Genomic DNA, 20,325 nt, shown 5'->3' with positions numbered 1-20,325 from the left:
AATTCCAGAGCTGATAAAGAAAGGCAGATGAAGATATGGTTGCCAATGATGAGGGAAAAGATGCGATGTTCCAGTGATGACAAAAGATTTGAACAGAAGGATAAGAATGTTACATTGGAGATGTTGCTGAATTAGAAGCCAATATAAGTCAGTGTGTACGGACTGATGGGGCTAATGAGCTTTGGTGAGAATTGGGACATGATCTTTGGATGAATTCAAACAAGGGTCTGAGCAGTCTCTTCACCAAAGACTTGGTTTTCCATTTTTCTATCTAATGTCCCAGCAAACTGGCCCATACCATCATTGTTCTCACCCAAACTGCCCTTGCAAAGCATTAACCTTACATTTAAATATTAGACTCACATGCCATTGTGCTGTAACCATTATGTAGTCAAATCCTCTTCATTTTATCCATCTCTCTTCATTAGCAACTTTTTGACAATTGTATACAGGCAAATCCCTGCTCTTCAGAGACTTGGCAAACAACAAATCCCGAGCAGGCTGGGCTGGGAGCTCAATGACATTCTGTAAGTGAAGACCACCCTGAGAACTTGGCAAGTTCGGGAGGCTAATGTTTGGGAGGGTGTTCCTCATTAAGATGTGCTAATTCCATAGAGCATGTACAGCTCATGCTTGTTCGTTTTCATTAAAAAAAGGTAGCAAGACATTGCTTTTTATCTGTGTTATATGAAGAATAATATAAACAGGAGTGGGTTGTGAATATCTCAGGATTGACAAGATGACGATGCTGTCCGAGGATTGTTAGTGATAGATAACACAATCCTGGTTATATATATTTTACTTACTATCAGTGACCAGAGGCATTGTCAGCGAGTCAATTCTAAGGGTTAGTGTGCTTGTAGATAACAGCAATGTAAATGTTCCAATAACTAACATCTTATTTTTGGTGATAGGGACACAATTTGAACTAAGAGGGCACATTTCAACTGGCCTCTATTTGCACGGTAACTTGCTGTAATTGGGAATATTTAAAATAAAAGGTTTCACAAAATGATTTATCCTCTGGCAGAGAGTAAATGGAAACGGTGTTGTAAAACAAATCCATAGGTCAGGACCCAGAGATATATCAAGACCATACCTAATTGGGCCTATTTAGCACTAGCCGAGGGAAAGTTTTGGATTCAGTGGGAGGCTACATTGGAACAACGTGAGCATCACTCAGGTAATTTAACGTGGGTCTATTTTTACAGACTGAAAAAAGTAACCCATATTTTTCTCTATTTGAGTGGGTAGGACACACTGACAGCAAAACAACGTCCGAAAATCACCCCCATGTCCTGGGTCAGGTATTTTATGTGCACACCTTCATCGAGATTTATCATCTCAGGCAACTAAGTAGTACATTAAATTGTTACAAGAACTCACAATGGGAAGGGTGGACCAATAATTGGAGGGTCTCTAAAGGTGAATAATCAATTAGCCCCAGGCCCAGCCCAGCACCCAGACGGTTAATACCAGATTTGTTTTTCCTTTGGTTGTGAAAACGGAGCTCTTGCACCATTTTTGATTGCTTTGTTTACATCACGGTGATTCTTTTGCAAGTCTTCTGCACGTTTGCATTTTGACTGACCTGGACTATTCAAATTTTAAACCCGGCAGAAGATGATACCAAACAAAAGCTGGGATTGACCAGCTGCAGCACATCTTTTACATATGCCCACTTTTAATTTTGTAGGTAAATCTTTCAGTGACAACGAGGAAGTTAGCTCAGAAATTTCTAAAAACCGCCAGCCCCCACAACCATCCACACCTTGATCAGTGAAAACAATTAAATGGGGTCTGTTTTAAAAATGAACACTTAGTGAAAGTCAATTGCAGCTGGTTTTGCCTTGAAAGGGGTCAAACCAGTCAGGGTGAATGCCAGGTGAACGCCAATCACTTTCGCATGCAGGGGTGTGCCAAAGAAGCCCGGCGAGGATAGATTTGGAATGAATTTTGTCATTCTGCATGAGAACAACTTTAGTAACCCCATCCTCCATTCACTCCCTGTTCTTATTTGCTGGCAGCCGGGGCAGTTCAACACTGGCATTGATTTTGATGCCACTTCACCATAATGCTGGTCAAGCTACAGCCTTAGGAGTGGACATGCTTCATCAGCCTGGGCACTGGGCTATTCTGCGCTGCCAGTCAGTCACCCAAAGATTTAGAATCAATCCCTTCTTACGTTCGTGTGAACACCCTTGCTCCCAAATTTTAGCAGAAATAATTCAGATTAAATCTTCCACCTGAGAGGAATTTTAGGAGCACATGGTGAGGGTTCTCTATGTCAATGCCTTGGAGGGTCATTCTAGGATATCAAGAGCTATGGTGCTGGGGGAAAGTTTGTCCAGGGTTCCAGCTGCTGGTCTCTACATTCTGTAGGAAAGCGCGTGTGTGACCTCTACTGGAAACTGAGCGCTTGGCCTGGGGTGAGACTCAGTACCTGCCTTGCCTGTATTTGCTCATAATCAAATTGTCTTGTCGATGGACACACTCCAGGGAAGAAAAAAGACCAATTAATTGGTGGGTGCCCACGGATCCACACCCTAGAGAGACACGCTTCCTCTACAGTGGAGAGAAGCCGGGCAAAACCATGACCCTTACTTAACTGCTCTTGAAATATTTCATGCCTTGCGTCAGTTACAAATTAAACCAAAAATATCCTCATCCACACACCAATCCAATTTTTTCTGGTGTTCAGAAGTGAAAGATAATTAGTCAATCCAACTAATCTTGTTGTACAATGCTGTGGGTACCAGGAGTAGCAGCCAGCCTTGAGTAATAAGGTTTTCAGTGTGAACTTTTGACCCCAGGAGTTCAGCCTGTGATCAGTCTGTTTGGTCTTGTTAAGCAAGCAGATACTGTGGTCTGAAGAATTTACCTGAACTTTATGGTTGAGGCAAATTTCTGCTCAGGCATGTCTTATCAATTCCAGCCGGGGCCCATTAATTAAATGTACATCTTAGCAAACAGTGTTCACAAAGCACCCGTTGGAATGGCCTCCTTAAAGGGACAATGTCTAGCTCAGTTTGGTTTGCAATGTTTTCCAAAAGATCTCTTGGGCTTACTGGTAAAGGCAACCCCCCCAGAGGGAGCTAATTCATTCTGTTTAAAGTTCTTCCTCCTGCCTAATGCAGCCCTTCCTTGGCTGAACATGTAGGTAATGAGTAACCTGCCCCATACCTATGTCAATGGCAATCTCGATAACAGAGTATTGGAGACGTGTCCAGCAACAAACCAACGGGTTCAGGCCTCAAATACCAATTCCCCCCCCACACCCCTCCCCTCGCCCCCAACCCCCCTTCCCCCACCCCTGGAAGCATGAAGACCCTACGTTACGATTTTTTTTACAAAATTGATATTTCTCTTTGCTCAGTTAGGACCGGGAGTAAGTTGCATGGAGAAATCAATGGGTTTAATGCTTTTGTGTGTGCTCTTTCTAGTTGTGCATGTTCGCCTAAATTCCTATCCAATCTGAATGCAGTGAGCTGCCACTTTTAAATGAAAAGGGCTAACCCTGGCACTAAAATAACTGAGGCAGCAAATGCAGACAGACACAGTAATGGAACAAAGGGAAGTAAACCCACAGGTGAGCAAGTCCTGCCCTACTAAGCTGCAGTAGCAACCTGCGAGTACATTGATGCATCACTCTATTGACCATCTGTTATGCAGCCCATCTGTCAGTCAATGATCTGATGGACCAATATCAACACACTCAATGATGATGACCGTATTCACAATCCCTTCTCTGGCAGCATTCAACTTACAGTGAAGTAACTGCATAAAGTCAATGGAGAGCCGCAGGTGTAAGCTAACTTTGAAAAGCTGCACCTGGGGAAAGGTCTGATGCTGTAGACTCAACAAAGGCACTGAGACCTATTATTGGTGGCTTGATGTTTATTATTGTCCCTCAGTTTGCTTACCCTATCAGTGCCAACACACTTCAGGAAAGAAAATAAACTTAATATATACAAAGTTCTTCCAAACTGTAGGCTGCTGTTACTCCTCATAAGCCATGCTTAGTACCTGGCAGGTATTACTCACAGGAGTATTTCAGGAATGATGAATCCGGCCAGATTACAACTTAAATACTGCTTTCAGTTTGATTAGATTCCCTACAGTGTGGAAACAGGCCCTTCGGCCCAACCAGTCCACACTGACCCTCTGAAGAGTAACCCACCAAGACCCATTTCCCTCTGACTAATGCACGACAGGCAATTTAGAATGACCAATGCACATCTTTGGACAGTGGGAGGAAACCAGAGCACACGGAGAATGTGCAAACACCACACAGTCACCAAGGCTGGAATTGAACCTGGGACCCTGGTGCAGTGAGGCAGCAGTGCTAACCACTGAGCCACCATGCCAACGGATCTCTAGGAACGAAAGAAAGTTTCAAAGTCATTGCTGAGAAGAGACAAGAGAGAAGCTGATTCCAGTGTTAGGATCTGTGTTCCTCTGAACAGACCTAAGGTTTCTGCTTTTGTAAAGGGGGAAGTGTGAGAGGTGACCCTTTGAAATATTTTAAGATTCTTAAGCAGAAAAGAAAATACTTAATTGGGCTTACAAATTAAACTGAACTGTGGGAGCAGAACTAAGGAAATATGGGTTCAAACTCACTTTTGGATTGATAATAGGATTTTTTACTTCATACGAAGACTGATCAGTGTGTGGAAAAAAAAACTTCCATGTACATTAGTAGAGGGATGAATTTGAAAATCATTTCAGAAAAACATTAGGAGGGATTTAGGACATCTCTGGATTGACGAATTAAAATGGTCCAAATGGATTCGAATTTCATCAAGGCTCCTTCAACAGACTCTTCAAAACTCACAACCCTGATTTACTCCCCATAAGGACAAAAGCAACAAAAATACAAAAACATCATACACCTGCAGGGTCCCTTCCATATCAGACACCTCCTAACTTAGAAATCTATCACCAATTCTTCACTGTCATTGGATCAAAGCCCATGGAGCTTCCTTCCTCATAGCACTGTCAGTCTCTCTCCACCTTGCACCTTCTCTGGGGCAATTAGGATTAACCAATGAATGTTGGCCTTGTCAGTGGTGCCAAGGTCTCATCAATGAATAAAACAACCATCTTGTAATCCTAGTGGTATGAAAGAATTCATTTAGTTACCATACACAGAGACTGCAATTTATATGAATGCCTTTGTTAGCATTTTCCATGGTGTGGTTTCCAGTTGTACATTACAGATTGATTCCACAGCTAACCGTGTTTGGTTTGAGCTGGAACTTGCAGGGCGTCCTGTTCAGAGGAGTGACCACAGCCTGTGGGCTTCCCCCCATTTGTGTAAAAGGATGAGAAATGGAGATGGTGGCCATCATTTTCCAAAAGGGAATTCCCTGCGGGTATCACTCTATTCTGTTCACACTCAATCAGTAAATCAAACCTACAGCAAGAAAGGACATAAATGGTATCTTTCTGGGGATTACGCTTTCTTAGCAATCTGAGCTACATATTGAATGAATGCATTTCCTTTTAACTGCGTGATCTCTTGCAAAACTGAACAGCACAACAAATTGCTGTCTGTCATGGCAAATAATGAAACTAAGTAAACTCTTTGACAAAGTGGAGAGAGGGAAAGAAAAGCTGGGAGGTAGAACCTGAGGTGAGCTGCTGTCACAAGCTATAAATGGTCAGGGTCTGGAGCTAATCACATAACCACCTGCTCGCCAAGTCATGTTGATAAGAAACTGAAAGACAGAGGGGACAATTGCCTCAAAGAGAAAAGCTCCTAATTGTAAAAACATCTAGGGTTAAAACTCAGCTGAGTGGTGGACCCAAACAGACAATATCACATCAACCATCTGATATACACCTTATTGAATATTCCTTCCTATTAAAGTTAGAGGAACTGAATGCTGGAGAAATGGATAACAGGAGGTCATTGGCACACCACCCATTTTGCACTTCCACTGAAGGTGAATATCTACTCATATAGAGTTATGGAGTCCTACAGCACGGAGACTGACCCTTTGGCCCAAACTGGTCCATACTGGTCAAGATACAAGCATTAATACAAAGAATTACAATGAGATTGACGCTCGGTGCTAGTAAACAAACAATGGACCTTAACAATGTGTTATAAGAATGGTTCCTGTACATTCATTCTTGTTGCTATATTCACATATTGTTATCCACAAACCTCCAAACTCAACTCTGTAAGCTCTCCCCTCAGTTTAGTTAAAAGGTCCATTCATCCTGATTATTTCCAATTTTATAATGCAATAATCCAAGTTTGTAATTAGCCACTAACTTCATATTTTGTGTTCTGTACATGAGTTCTTTCAAATTATTTAATACAATTCTTTTGGGACACAAAATAACTCTGAAAAGTAGATTATACATGAGGTGAGGCAGAGTAACATAGTTAGAGTAAAAATTGAGGTCTGCAGATGCTGGAGATCAGAGCTGAAAATGTGTTGCTGGTTAAAGCGCAGCAGGTCAGGCAGCATCCAAGGAACAGGAGATTCGACGTTTCGTGCCAGAGCCCTTCATCAGGAATGAGGAGAGGGTGCCAGGCAGGCTAAGATAAAAGGTAGGGAGGAGGGTCTTGGGGGGGGGGGGGGGCAACGGAGATGTGATAGGTGGAAGGAGGTCAAGGTGAGGGTGATAGGCTGGAGTGAGGTGGGGGCGGAGAGGTCAGGAAGAAGATTGCAGGTTAGGAGGGCGGTGCTGAGTTCGAGGGAATCGACTGAGACAAGGTGAGGGGAGGGGAAATGAGGAAACTGGAGAAATCTGAGTTCATCCCTTGTGGTTGGAGGGTTCCCAGGCGGAAGATGAGGCGCTCTTCCTCCAACCGTCGTGTTGTTATGTTCTGCCAATGGAGGAGTCCAAGGACCTGCATGTCCTCGGTGGAGTGGGAGGGAGAGTTAAAGTGTTGAGCCATGGGGTGGTTGGGTTGGTTGGTCCGGGCGTCCCAGAGGTGTTCCCTGAAGCGTTCTGCAAGTAGGCGGCCCGTCTCCCCAATATAGAGGAGGCCACATCGGGTGCAGCGGATGCAATAGATGATGTGTGTGGAGGTGCAGGTGAATTCGTGGCGGATATGGAAGGATCCCTTGGGGCCTTGGAGAGAAGTAAGGGAGGTGGTGTGGGCGCAAGTTTTGCATTTCCTGCGGTTGCAGGGGAAGGTGCCGGGAGTGCTGGTTGGGTTGGTGGGGGGTGTGGACCTGACGAGGGAGTCACGAAGGGAGTGGTATTTGCGGAACGCTGATAGGGGAGGGGAGGGAAATATATCCCTGGTGGTGGGGTCCGTTTGGAGGTGGCGGAAATGATGATACGCTGTATACGGAGGTTGGTGGGGTGGTAGGTGAGAACCAGTGGGGTTCTGTCTTGGTGGCGGTTGGAGGGGCGGGGCTCAAGGGCAGAGGAGCGGGAAGTGGAGGAGCTGCGGTGGAGGGCATCGTCGATCACGTCTGGGGGGAATCTGCGGTCCTTGAAGAAGGAGGCCATCTGGGCTGTACGGTATTTGAACTGGTCCTCCTGGGAGCAGATGCGGCGGAGACGAAGGAATTGGGAATATGGGATGGCGTTTTTACAGGGGGCAGGGTGGGAGGAGGTGTAGTCCAGGTAGCTGTGGGAGTCAGTCGGTTTATAGTAGATGTCTGTGTTGAGTCGGTCGCCCGAGATAGAAATGGAAAGGTCTAGGAAGGGGAGGGAGGAGTCTGAGACAGTCCAGGTGAATTTGAGGTCGGGATGGAAAGTGTTGGTAAAGTTGATGAACTGTTCAACCTCCTCGTGGGAGCACGAGGCAGTGCCGATACAGTCATCGATGTAGCGGAGGAAAAGGTGGGGGGTGGTGCCAGTGTAGTTGCGGAAGATGGACTGTTCCACATATTCTACGAAGAGACAGGCATAGCTGGGGCCCATGCGGGTGCCCATGGCAACTCCTTTTGTTTGGAGGAAGTGGGAGGATTGGAAAGAGAAGTTATTCAGGGTGAGGACCAGTTCAGTCAGTCGAAGGAGGGTGTCAGTGGAAGGGTACTGGTTGGTGCGGCGGGAAAGGAAGAAGCGGAGGGCTTTGAGTCCTTTGTGATGGGGGATGGAGGTGTACAGGGACTGGATGTCCATCGTGAAGATAAGGCGTTGGGGACCAGGGAAGCGAAAATCATGGAGGAGGTGGAGGGCGTGGGTGGTGTCCCGAACGTAGGTGGGGAGTTATCGAGAATAGTATATTTAAAAAAGGCAAATAGTTGTGGGACAACAATGACGATATGTTTCAGTACGTTTGTAGTAGAAAAAGACTGCTGAGGCTCATGGGTAAAGCGTCTGCCCCCAAAACAACTGTCAAAGCAGACCGAAGTCTCAAAACATGACCAAAGGAGAAAAGTACAAATTTTACAAAGTCCACAATAGCACGTGATATATTCTAATCACCTTTACCATTCACTGCACATTTCCAAGGCAACATCACACTGGAGTTTCTTCCCATCCAACTACTAACAAATCGAAAGATAAACACTAGTTATGTGCACACTGTCACTCGCCCCACTTCCAAGCTCTTTCTGTCACCGTGACAACATGTGCATCATGGTAGCAACTGATCTTACAAAATCAGCAAACCAACAGTAATGTGCATTTATTGAGAGCTTTTTAACAAATAAAAGATCTTAAGTGTCTTGCAGGAGTGTCTTCAACCACCTTTGACAGCAAGCCACACTTGAGGTGAAATGAGGCCAAATGAGGAGAAGTGTGGTCACCAAAAATGCTTTAACAGTACTTAACAGAGAAAGGAGAGAAAGGTGGAATGGTTAAAACAGGGAAAATTCACAGCCTCAGGCCTCAACAAGTGAAGGACCAGTCGCCAATGGTGGGGCAGTGAAATTGAGGTCAGGATTGGAGAAGTGCAGAGTTTACTGAGTGCTGTTAGGATGGAGGAGGCTATAGACATAGAGAGTGGTGAGGGCACAGCAGTAATTGAAATCAAAAATGAGAATTTTAAGATCAAAGAGATGTTTAACTAGGAGATCACTACAAGTAAGGCCATGTAAGCTACAACAACTTCCATATGAAATCAAAAGTATCCATTACAAAGTTATTAACATTCCACATCACACACACTGCACCTTAAATCTTCCAAATGCCAATTGTTGTGAATGAAATACTATCTTTACATTCAGATGGTGAAGAGAACCTTCTCTTGGTTTTGATGCTACTTGACGTTCTCATTGAGATTACCACCTTGTAAAGCACCCTCATGTTTACCTTATTGAAGCCTGATTCTCAGAGCCTGCTGCCAAAGTTTAAGTTGGTAAGTTGGCTTTACGTGGACTCCACCAATCGGCTGCCAGGCAATGAGAGTCAGATTTGTCATCGACTGCCAGGGATTTGGAGTCTTAAAGAAAATGGTACAGTTGTCCTTCACTGCTTGTGTGAACTGCAAGGAAGGAGAAAGTGAGGACTGCAGATGCTGGAGATCAGATTTGAAAAGTAGTATTTCGTTGTAGTTCACAATCGAAAAGTATAGCGCTGGAAAAGCACAGCAGGTCAGGAAGCATCTGAGGAACAGGAGAGTCCATATTTCAGGCATAAGCCCTTCATCAGGAAGGCTTATGCCCAAAACGCCAATTCTCCTGTTCTTCAGATATTACCTGACCAGCTGTGCTTTTCCAGCGCTATACTTTTCGACTGGGAACTACAAGGAATCCAACTATTCCCTTTTTTAATTCTTTCATGGCATGTGGGTGTCACTGGCAAGGCCAGCGTTTGTTCACCATCCCTAATTGCCCTTGAACTAGTGAGGCCATTTATCTGTGAGCCATATTGCTGCGGGTCTGGAGTCACATGTAAGCCTGGCTAGATAAGGGCAGCAGATTTTCCTCCTGAAAGGCCATTTTAGACCCAAATGGTTTTGCAACAACTGATGATAGTTCCACTGTTATCATTAATAAAAATAGTTTTATATTTCGAACTTATTCATTAAATTCAACTTTTACTGAGTGTAACAGTGAGCTTTGAACTCATGTTCCCAAAGATGGCGAGGATCTCCATAATTAGTCCAGTGACATTGCCACTGTGATACCATCTCCTGAATTTATTCATAAGATTCTGTTAAAGTGCCAACCTCCCTTTGCACAGAGCTTCATCACTGTCTAGTAACCTGGGCCAGGACCCCTAACCAGGTTCCTGTGTAAATGGCCACTGGAAAGTGTATGAGAAGCTGTAATTTTTCCATCTTTGCATTAAAGTTGCGGTAATGGTGTATCTGTATGTTTGTTCATAATTAAGGCTGGGTTCTGGGGCTGACCACATGTCAAGTGTCAACATGGGCTTATGTGCTTCTGAACATTGCGCACTTCAACTTCCTGAATGCTCACTTTCTCTTTTGCTTCTCTTTTTTTCTACATTGGATGCAACTCTAAAGGCACCAAAGCTGCCATTCCTCATATTTAAGGCTAGACATTGAAGTGATTTAATGTCCACATTTACAATACAATTCTAGAACAAAACAAAATCAAACAATATTCCATAATTAGAGGGCATAGTCTGAGAATTAGGGCAGACCGTTCAGGAGAGATGTTAGGAAGCACTTCTACACCCAAAGGGTGGGAGATGTTTGGAACTCACTTCCACAAATGGCAGTGGAGGCTGGATCAGCTTTTAAATTTAGATCAGAGATAGATTTTTTTTTGTTAAGCAAAAGTATTAAGGGATACGGGTCAAAGGCAGGTATGTTGAGTTAGGCCACAGGTCAGTCATGATCCCATTGAATAGCAGAACAGGCTTGAGGGGCTGAATGGGAGAAAGTGAGGACTGCAGATGCTGGAGATCAGAGTCGAGAGTGTGGTGCTGGAAAGGCACAGCAGATCAGGCAGCATCTGAAGGGCAGGAGAATCAATGTTTCGGGCATAGGCCCTTCATCAGGATTGGTCTACCCCTTTTCCAATGTTTCTAGGTACTGTAATTCAGCATGTGCCATTAGACTCTTTTTTTCTCCACTGGCACTTGAAACCTGCTGTAGAGTCCCTAACCAAGCTGAAATCAGGCCAGTCGCCACATGGTAGACAACGAAAGCTGGACAATCCAAATCCATGCTTAGCTTCATGGTGGCTCATTGCCACTCACTAAAATGGTGCGAGTAAAATGCAGAGGTTAGGATGAAGGAGCAGTATAGAGAACAGATCACTCTAGATGCCCAATTTGAAGAAACGCATATAGGAAAGCCAGCAGAGGAAGACAGGAAGGGAACTCAATTGCCTTGACATTATGGGGAACAATGTTGGATTTCATGATATGGCCCCACGGCCGCTTACCAGAGCTAAATGATTTGGAGCCCTTCTGCAAGCAGCATCGTGAAGGTACAAAGTGTACACACCAACACCAGTGCACCTGCAGCAGAATGTGTGCCCCAATGTCTACTGGTGTTATACCAGTTCTCTAGCATAATTCATTGGAATGTCCATCCCAAAATCCATTGGAATTACACTGAGCTGCACTGCATAGCTCCAGCATAAAGTCCAACTAAAGATCCATTGGACCTCAGTTATTTTTTCTAGAACTATATTTGTGGGAAAACAGTTCTGAGTTAAACAGAAGTGGGAGGGACTTTGAGAGTTGCTTGGTTGGTTTGCATGCTGAAAGATCGAAGCACCACTTAAGGAGCAATCCAGGGAATCTGTGATTGTTTAATGAAAGCTTTATGACCGTGAAACAACACATGACAATCAGTCTCTATTATCTCTTTAACCTGAAGATTTGTAACTCCTGTCATATTTTATTTGTCTGTCCAAAGAGGCAATTTGACTTGTGTCTCTATTCTATTTACAATTACCTAGATCTGTTGGAATGAGACTTATTTCTATTCATACAATGGATGTAGGCCTATATTTATTGCCTGCCCCTAATGACCGTTGAGAAGATAATGTTGAAATGCCTTCTTAAACTGCTGCAATTCTTATGGTACATCTACAGTATGGTGAGGGAGGGAATTACAGAATTTTAACTTGCAACAATGCATCAACAGTGATACATTGGATGTTGTGATGTGGAAGTGTTGGTGTTCCCACACTTCTAGTGTCCTGCCCTTCTAGGTGGTAGATGTCACAGGCTTGGGAGGTCATGGAAATCTTGGCAAGTTGCTATAATGCATCTCCACACAGCAATCATGGTGCACTGGTGGTGGAGGGAGTGAATGATGGAAGAGATGGATATGCTGCCAATATAGCTGGGTGCTTTGCCCAGGGATAGTGTTGAGTACCGATGTCATTGCACACATTCAAGCAGATGGCAATATTCCATCACACTCCTTATCTGTTCTTTGATGATGGACATACTTTGGAGGGTCACCTGGTGAGTTACTCATTGCAAAACCCCCAGCTTCTGACCTATTCTTGAAACCAGGGCATAATGTGACTGGTCCAGTTAAACTCGCCATCAGCTGCGACCCCAGGCTATTGATGAGGGCACTCTGATTTCCAATACCATTAAATACCAAGGCAAGGTGGTTACAGAGAATTACACAGTGGCACTGAGAAAGATCTTTCCAAATCTCCCGTCAACAACAGCATATATTTACATAGCTCCTTTAATGTGATAAACTGACCCATGATGCTTTATAAAAACATATCACTCCTAGGTATGTAAAGAGATATTGGATTAGATAATCAAAATCATTGGCAAAGATGTTGGTTTTACGTATTGTCTTCAAGAGAGAAAGTGAGGTAGAGAGGTGTAGGGAGGAAATTCTACAATTTTGGACCTGGGCAGCTGAAGACAGCAATTAAAATCAAGGACGGAGGAGAAGCCGGATTTAATGCAGCACAGCTATCTCCAGGAGGTGTGGGACTGGAGGAGATTGCAGAAACAGGGAGGGCTGAGGATTTGTAAATGAGGACGAAAATTTTAAAGATACTGCCTGGTTAAGCACAATGAGGGTCAAAGAGCACAAAAATCAAATTCAAATAGCATGAACCATTAATTAAGAGATACAAACACAATTAGTGAATTTTCTTTTACGAGTTGTGCATAAGTTTATAGCTGTAGGTAGGAAGTCCCTGCCTTTAGGTAACAATGCTAGTTTGGATAAATCATAGTTTCCACACGTGATTTAGTGCAAAAACAAGCGTGGCAATTTCTGTCTACTGCATGTCACAAAGAAATGAAGATGTGGGCAGCCAAATAAATTCATACGTTCACCCAATAAGTTCAATTCCCCAGCTTTGGAATATAAACTTTCAGACCATCTTATCTCCCCTTCCTCCTAAGCCTTTGCAAACCTCGTTAATGCCTTGTACTTTGGCCCTTCCCCAAGGCTCTCATTTTAAACAAGGAGTTTTTTTTTCTCGCAAGCAACCAGCCAGAATCTTTTCTCGACATGCGAGCACCACCTGATCACTCATCCAACCCTGAAAAGATCCAAAGATACCGGGTCCTCTCCTTAATTTCCTTCTTAAAGAAAATTCTCACTTAACTCCCATTTCCCAATCCTAACAGCTGCCACTCATCAAAATGTTCGCCTGGCATTTCCATTCTTCAGCTGCCCATCTCCAGCACCTTTTGTTCTGCACAGAACCTTTGACCATTGAACCTTTCTCTGCTGCAACACACTGTGAAAAGTTTCACTGTGTACCTTGTAAACTTATGCAAAAAATTTGTTTTAAGTGTGAAAGATGAAAGTGCGCTCCCTCACCTGCTCTCTGTATGTTGAGAAAATTGTTGGCACTGGGTAGAGTGGAGTTTGAGGCTAGGCACAATCTGAATTGAACACTAGAACTGAGACCATTCACAGTCTACAGTCACCACTGGACAGACCAGTACAGTATAACTACACTTTAAAAGGAGCTTAATAGTATAGTACTTAGTGAAAGAAAGCAACTCTCTTTCCAAAAATTCCTACAAGGCAGCTCATGTGGGAGTTAGTTTTCCCTAAACCTACTCTTAGTTGCAAGGAATCTTGAGGATCTGAAGGATTATAATTCAAGTGAACAATTGTTGGGCCTGTCATGTACAGTTTATTCTTTTTAAAGAAAGAATGATTTCATGTTGAGTCAGAGAAGGGACAATCCAACAAAATGCTCTGTACCTATGTGCCCTGGGAAAGGTTAGAAAGATTAGAGTTCATTGACTCACTCATGCACTCCCCTGTCCCCGCATTATTCATTTCCTGAGCTCATTTCCTCCTTTCTTGAGACCTAATCAATATCAGCACCAGTCCCCAGAAAATTCACAAATTCTCGCCTCCGACACGCCTGACCTTTTGAGACCCCTATCCCAATTCACAGACTGCATTAAGAAAGGACCATCATTCCTGGTGGGTAAAGAGGACCGCAGAATGGGCTGTCATTGCATCCCATAGACTGCACAGCTCCTGCTGACTGAGTCTGGAGCTGGAAACATAAAGGGGGCAGCCTGTAACCACCTTGCAGAGTAAAGATAAATTAACATGGATACCATTTCACAAATGCAGTCCCCTCATATAAAAAAACAAAGGACGTCACGCAGTGACTGAGTACACACTGGCAGGACAGGAGAGATCAAAGGGGAACATGGCTCATTCAAAGCACTTGCTTAATTTTCAATTAAGCATGCATAATGGACACAATGCCATGACAACACTGACTGCATGCTGTTGCATTATTTTAGCCTGAGTGTGACACTGAAAACAGCTGATCTTGCTGACAATGTGCTTGTAGGGTGTCTTGTAGCTGAGTGGCCTATGACACGAAGGCTGCTAGTCAGGGTCAGCAGAATGAACTCCTCCCAACAAACCAACCCCCACCCCACCCTGCCCAAGTGCCACCCCCCACCTCTACCCGCCCGCCTCTACATACTTGGGACAGCGACCTCAGGGTGACCTCCCCATGACCCCACTGCCCGCCAGGTTCCCTTTGTTTGGATCAGGGGATTGCTAACTTCAGTGTGTAGATTGCAGGTACAGGAACAATGTGGATTGTTTTCCGATCTCGTCAGAATCACAATGACATTTCTGCTATCACTCACCAAACCTTTGTTGCTCCGTTTTTACTCTACTTTTATTCTACACTGTTCTTTTTAATTCTATTTCTTTCTTTACTGATTTCATTTTGTAACTTGTTTCCCTGGCAACCCTGGCCTCTAACTCTTTCCCGCCTCCTTCTCCAGACAGTACTCACACACACGATGGTACAGGATGGTGACCAAGAGTGGTCTTTCAGTGCTCTGTCCTAATGGCCATTCTTAAGGACTAAGTTCAGGGTCTAGCGTGCCCCTACAATCAGGTTACTCAGTCCCATGCACCATGATTAGATTACATGTTGCCTGCTTACACTCTTACTAGTGGCTCAGTGGTTAGCACTGCTGCCTCACAGCGCCAGGAACCCGGTTCGATTCCAGCCTCGGGTGACTGTCTGTGTGGAGTTTGCACATTCTCCTCGTGTCTGCGTGGGTTTCCTCCAGGTGCTTCAGTTTCCTCCCACACTCCAAAGGTGTGCAGGTTATGGTGAATTGGCCATGCTAAATTGTCCATAGGGTTCAGGGCTGTGTAGGTTAGGTGCATTAGTCAGGGGCAAATGTAGGGGAATGGGTCTGGGTGAGTTATTCTTCAAAGGGTCGGTGTGGACTTATTGGGTCAAAGAGCCTGTTTCCACACTGTAAGGGATTCTAAGTCTCTCTTTCTATCGGACCTTGCTCTATTCCCTCACTATTAATTCCTACTCTTGCTCTGTGCATTGGTTCGATCCATCAGCTCTGAACACATCAGTCCCACTTATAACTCAGCTGGCATGCAGGAAGTTCAGGAGGAAGGAACAAGAGGTTAAAACAGTTGACAGGCAGAACCCATTGTGTTCTTGTCCCCACCAATCCCACATTACTTTAATTACCAGGATTCTGGCAGCGTAGAGACTGCCCATTGCAGACTGGCAGAGGCCCAATTCATTGGTGCTGCAGTCTGAAGGACAAATCACAGAGGACTGGCACAGTGTCACAGATACCAGCCACAGGATGGCACTGTGACCGGGACGGTGCATTACATTTTTGGAGCATCCATCGGTGGCATTTGGAAGGGAGTGAGAGTTCGTGAAAGAGTTAATTTGAAGAAGCTAAACTTAGTCTCTTTGGAGCAAAGGTTAGTGAGGCAAAACTTGGCAGAAGTGCACAAGATTATGACAACTTGAGATAAGGTAGACAGAGGAATGCCGTTCCTATTAGCTGGTGGGGTAAGGAGGGAGAGAAGTACATTAAGGTTCTGGACAATACAGTTGGGAAGGAAGGGAGTAATATTTTTGTTTTATGCAGCAAGTAATGGCCTGTAGCCCACTTGAAAGTCATAGTGTCAAAGAGTCACAGAAATGTATAGCACGGAAACAGACCCTTCAGTCCAACTCATCCATGCCGACAAGACATCATAATCTAATCTAGTCCCATTTGCCAGGACTTGGCCCATATCCCTCTAAACCTTTCCTATTCATATGCCCATCCAGATGCCAGTAAATGCTATAATTGTACCAGCCTCCATCACTTCCTCTGGTAGCACATCCCATACATGTGCCACCCTCTGTATGAAAATGTTGCCCCTTAGGTTCCTTTTAAATCTTTCCCCTCTCACCTGAAACCTATGCCCTCTAGTTCTAGACTCCACCACCCCAGGGAAAATACCTTGTTTATTTATCCTATCCATGATTTTATAAAGCTCTATAAGGTTATAGTTGGTGGACAGGATGGGTGAAGAATGATTTCAAAAGCAAATGTGATAGGTGCTTCGAGTGAAATAAGCTTACAGGTCTACAGGGATAGAGCAGGAGAATGGAAATTTATGGGTTGGTCTGCAGAGAGCTGGCATGGATTTTGATAGGCCAAATGTCCTCCATCTTTGCTGAGATGAAGGTTTGACTTAGCTAGCCCTCTCAGTGTGTCTTCAACTACCCAGTCACAATTATGGGTCCTTCTTCCCTAACTGACAAATCACATACTTCCATGCACCGTATTTATTTTAGGCTGGGATTTATTCCCCAGAAGTCTTTGGCAATGTCCCACCCCAATTTCCACCAACTGACTAAGGGGGGAGCATTAAAATGAGACCAAGAAGGCCAGAATAACCCAGGCCTTGAGCTGACCAGTCCGTGGAGGATTTACAACTGCCCATTCATAAGAAACCCATTCTCATCACACAGGGTCCCCCACACTCCACCTGAACCAAGCTTACCACAGGTTCAAATCAAGACTCTTGGTTTTTACCACGTTTATTACACTGAGCAAGGGAAAAGGTCTCTTGTTATTTGTGGGACTATGCTGTGTACAATCCAGCTCCTGCATTTTCTACAGTACAACAGTGACCACACCTTAAAGGTGCATCATTAGCTGTACAGTAGTTTGGATTACTCGGAGATTGTGTGAGATACGATAAAACTGGATGTCTCCCCTTAATGCACAAATTGCATGATCCTCAGATTGAGGAATGGAATGGGATAATGTTAGGATCCAGTATCCAATAGCTTGATCCAACATTGGAATAAAGCTTGGGGCCAGAATTACATTGGAAGTTTTGAACTGAATCTACCTTTTTACCCTCAACGGTATCTGCAGTGTCAATGGGATGTGGTCATGTGGGTTGTACATGGTGGTAATGTCACTGGACTGGTAATCCAGATCTCAAGGCTATAACTCTCAGGGCATGGCTTCAAATCTCAGCCCATTGGTGGATTTCATTTGAATTCAATTAATACATCTAGAATATAAAGTTCACTTGAGGAATGGTGACCATAGTCAAAAAGTGTGGCACTGCAAAAGCACAGCAAGTCAGGCAGCATCCGAGGAGTAGGTGAGTTGACGTTTCGGGCATAAGGCCTTCATCAGGCAGGTGACCATGGCAGCTATCATTGATTGTTGTATTTAAAATATACTGGTCCACTAATGCCCTTTAGTGAAGGAGGTCCACCATCCTTACCCAGCCTACATGTGACTTCAGATCCACAACTGCCCTCTGAAATGGCTGAGCAGGTGACTCAGGTAAAGAAGGATTAGGGTTTGTTAACCAATGTTAGGCTTTGTGGTGGTGTCCATGTACCATGAAAAAATGAAAAATAATAAGTTGTCCTGACTTTACAATGTTTATTTCCTCTTAATATAGTGGAATCCCACTGAAGAATTAATGATGTAGTACTATGTTAAAAGATGCCTCATAAATGTTCTTTGTATCATAGATAAACAGGTATATTACCCTCCCTGCAGGATGTGCAATCTTTGTCACCAGTTGTGCTACCACTTGTATTGCCATGCAGTGCTTCCAACAAAAATAAACAAAATCCCTCAAAGCAAGTGAATGCAGAGACATGGTGACCCATCATTTAATTTTCAAATTTCAACTCTATAAACGCCTAACCTCCACTACCCATTTCTCTTCCCTAGCATTCCTTTTTTATACCAGTAGCATTAACAAAAATACAATGGGCCACGTAAAAATATTAAAGATCCAGCGCATGTGCCGATGCAAGTAGATCTCAGGAAAAGCACTTACAACTAAACGAAAAATAAATATTACTTGACTGTGGCAAACCACAATGCAGCACGCTAATGTGCACCAAATGCTCAGGCTCACCAATATTAAGTTTACAGCTCCATTCTGCAGACCCCTTCATAATAAGGAGCTTGAGAGGAGGGGGCACTAATTGACAGAGAGTGGGCTTTCCTGTTCCCTCCTCATTCTGTACACCTTTTGAAAGTTCAAAGGTGACACCCATGGCATTGGGATCTTGAGGTGCCTTTTGGGACCATAATTTTGAAACCACACTCTGGTCCTCTGATGAAGGGCTTTTGCCTGAAACGTCCGATTCTCCTGCTCCTCGGACACTGCCTGACTTGCTGTGCCTTTCTAACACCCCACACTCTCGACTCTGATCTCCAGCATTTGCAGTCCTCACTTTTGCCTCATGAACCTGAGAAAGACCTATCTACATCCTTGGAACCTTATTCCATGTATTTGTTCAGCTTGTGATCTCATTGATTAATTCAGAATGACTATGTTGGTTGAATTAAACTCCTAAAGCAGTGTAAATGGGCATCAGTCTCCATTATACTTCTTGTTAGCAAAAAATATTGGAAACCATACAGTAACTAAACTAGGCAATAGATAGTTACAAATCTTTCTTTGATTAAAAAGTATAACTCCAGCAAGGAAATATTGGTATATCGAGCAATCTGGACAAGTGTGATTTAACAGAACAACTTTCCTTCCTGTGCCTATAATCAAACTCACGCTTTGAAACTACTGCACTAGTACGTCCCACCATTTAAGAACAGCACAGGTTAAAAGAGTAGCCAAACCAATTAATCCAGCTAACTCCCTAGGGATACGTTTCATGTAGCTCTCCAAATGGGAATCCCTTTGTATTGCGGAAAACGTCGGTTTTACACTTCAACCAATGCTACTCTCATGTGATGTCAAAATCAGTTAGGTTGTGAAACTTCATTTAGCATCAGTGCCTTAAGCTCAAATTGCAGTTGTATGATAAATCACACCACTCCATTCCCAACCTCAGTTGCACCTTTGCAACACATTGGACGTTTTAATGGTACACTGGCATAAAAGAATGGCCAACAGCTTACCGTGCTTACTTGAGGGAGATGAGTTCGGCTGTGGGTGATGTGGAGAACTGTGAGATAGCAATGGGTTGATGCTGTGTGACTGAACGTTGTATGCATCCATGGCAAGTTTCTGACGGAAAGCTTCCTCCTTCCTTCGATTAGCAAACCAGTTATACACTCTGACTTCTGTAACCAGATTTGATCCCAGTCCATGAGCTTTAGAAGGCGAGACCCCACGTTGTATGCATTCAGCTCTGAGGTGAGAAATGATAGGAATGTGTTAATATTTCATCTGAGTGCTGTTGAATGCACCTTTACCATTAAAGTGAATTGCTGAGTTCAATTGCACATGCCTATTTTCATTCATATGAAAATAAATTTAAATACAAGAATAAACAATTTCACTTGGCATAAACATGGACTAAGGCACCCTGCCTCTATTCCTGATGAAGGGCTTTTGCCCAAAACGTCGATTTTCCTGCTCCTCGGATGCTGCCTGATCTGCTGTGCTTTTCAGCACCACTCTTAACCTACACTCTGGTTTCCAGCATCTACAGTCATTGTTTTTACCCATAAACATGGACTATCACTTGGTCTCTTCTGGCACGATGATATGTCCCTATCTCAGAGCGAGGGGGCTTGGTTTCAAGGCACATCTGCTCCAGAGGTGTATACTTCCAATTCTGACAGATTATTTCAAAGTGCACCATTGATCTTTGGATAAGGGAAATAAGGGTTTTTTCAAAGGAAATTCAATAACGAGGACCAAATTCAGCATTGAGATTTCTTTCAAATCTCATA

General features: G+C 43.9%; 1 protein-coding gene across 1 annotated transcript in view; it reads right to left on the bottom strand.

Annotated features, from left to right (window-relative positions):
- The window catches only part of hnf1ba (HNF1 homeobox Ba), a 74,056-nt gene that overhangs the window by 38,592 nt on the left and 15,139 nt on the right, over positions 1–20,325 (bottom strand). Inside the window, exon 4 of the mRNA XM_060847765.1 lies at positions 19,546–19,778. Coding sequence (XP_060703748.1) covers positions 19,546–19,778 — 233 coding nt within the window. The remainder of the gene's footprint in view (positions 1–19,545; positions 19,779–20,325) is intronic.

Source organism: Hemiscyllium ocellatum, chromosome 31 (assembly GCF_020745735.1).
Source record: "Hemiscyllium ocellatum isolate sHemOce1 chromosome 31, sHemOce1.pat.X.cur, whole genome shotgun sequence".
Taxonomy (NCBI): domain Eukaryota; kingdom Metazoa; phylum Chordata; class Chondrichthyes; order Orectolobiformes; family Hemiscylliidae; genus Hemiscyllium; species Hemiscyllium ocellatum.
Note: the sequence above shows the minus strand (reverse complement) of the source record. Positions and strands in the feature narration are given on the sequence as shown.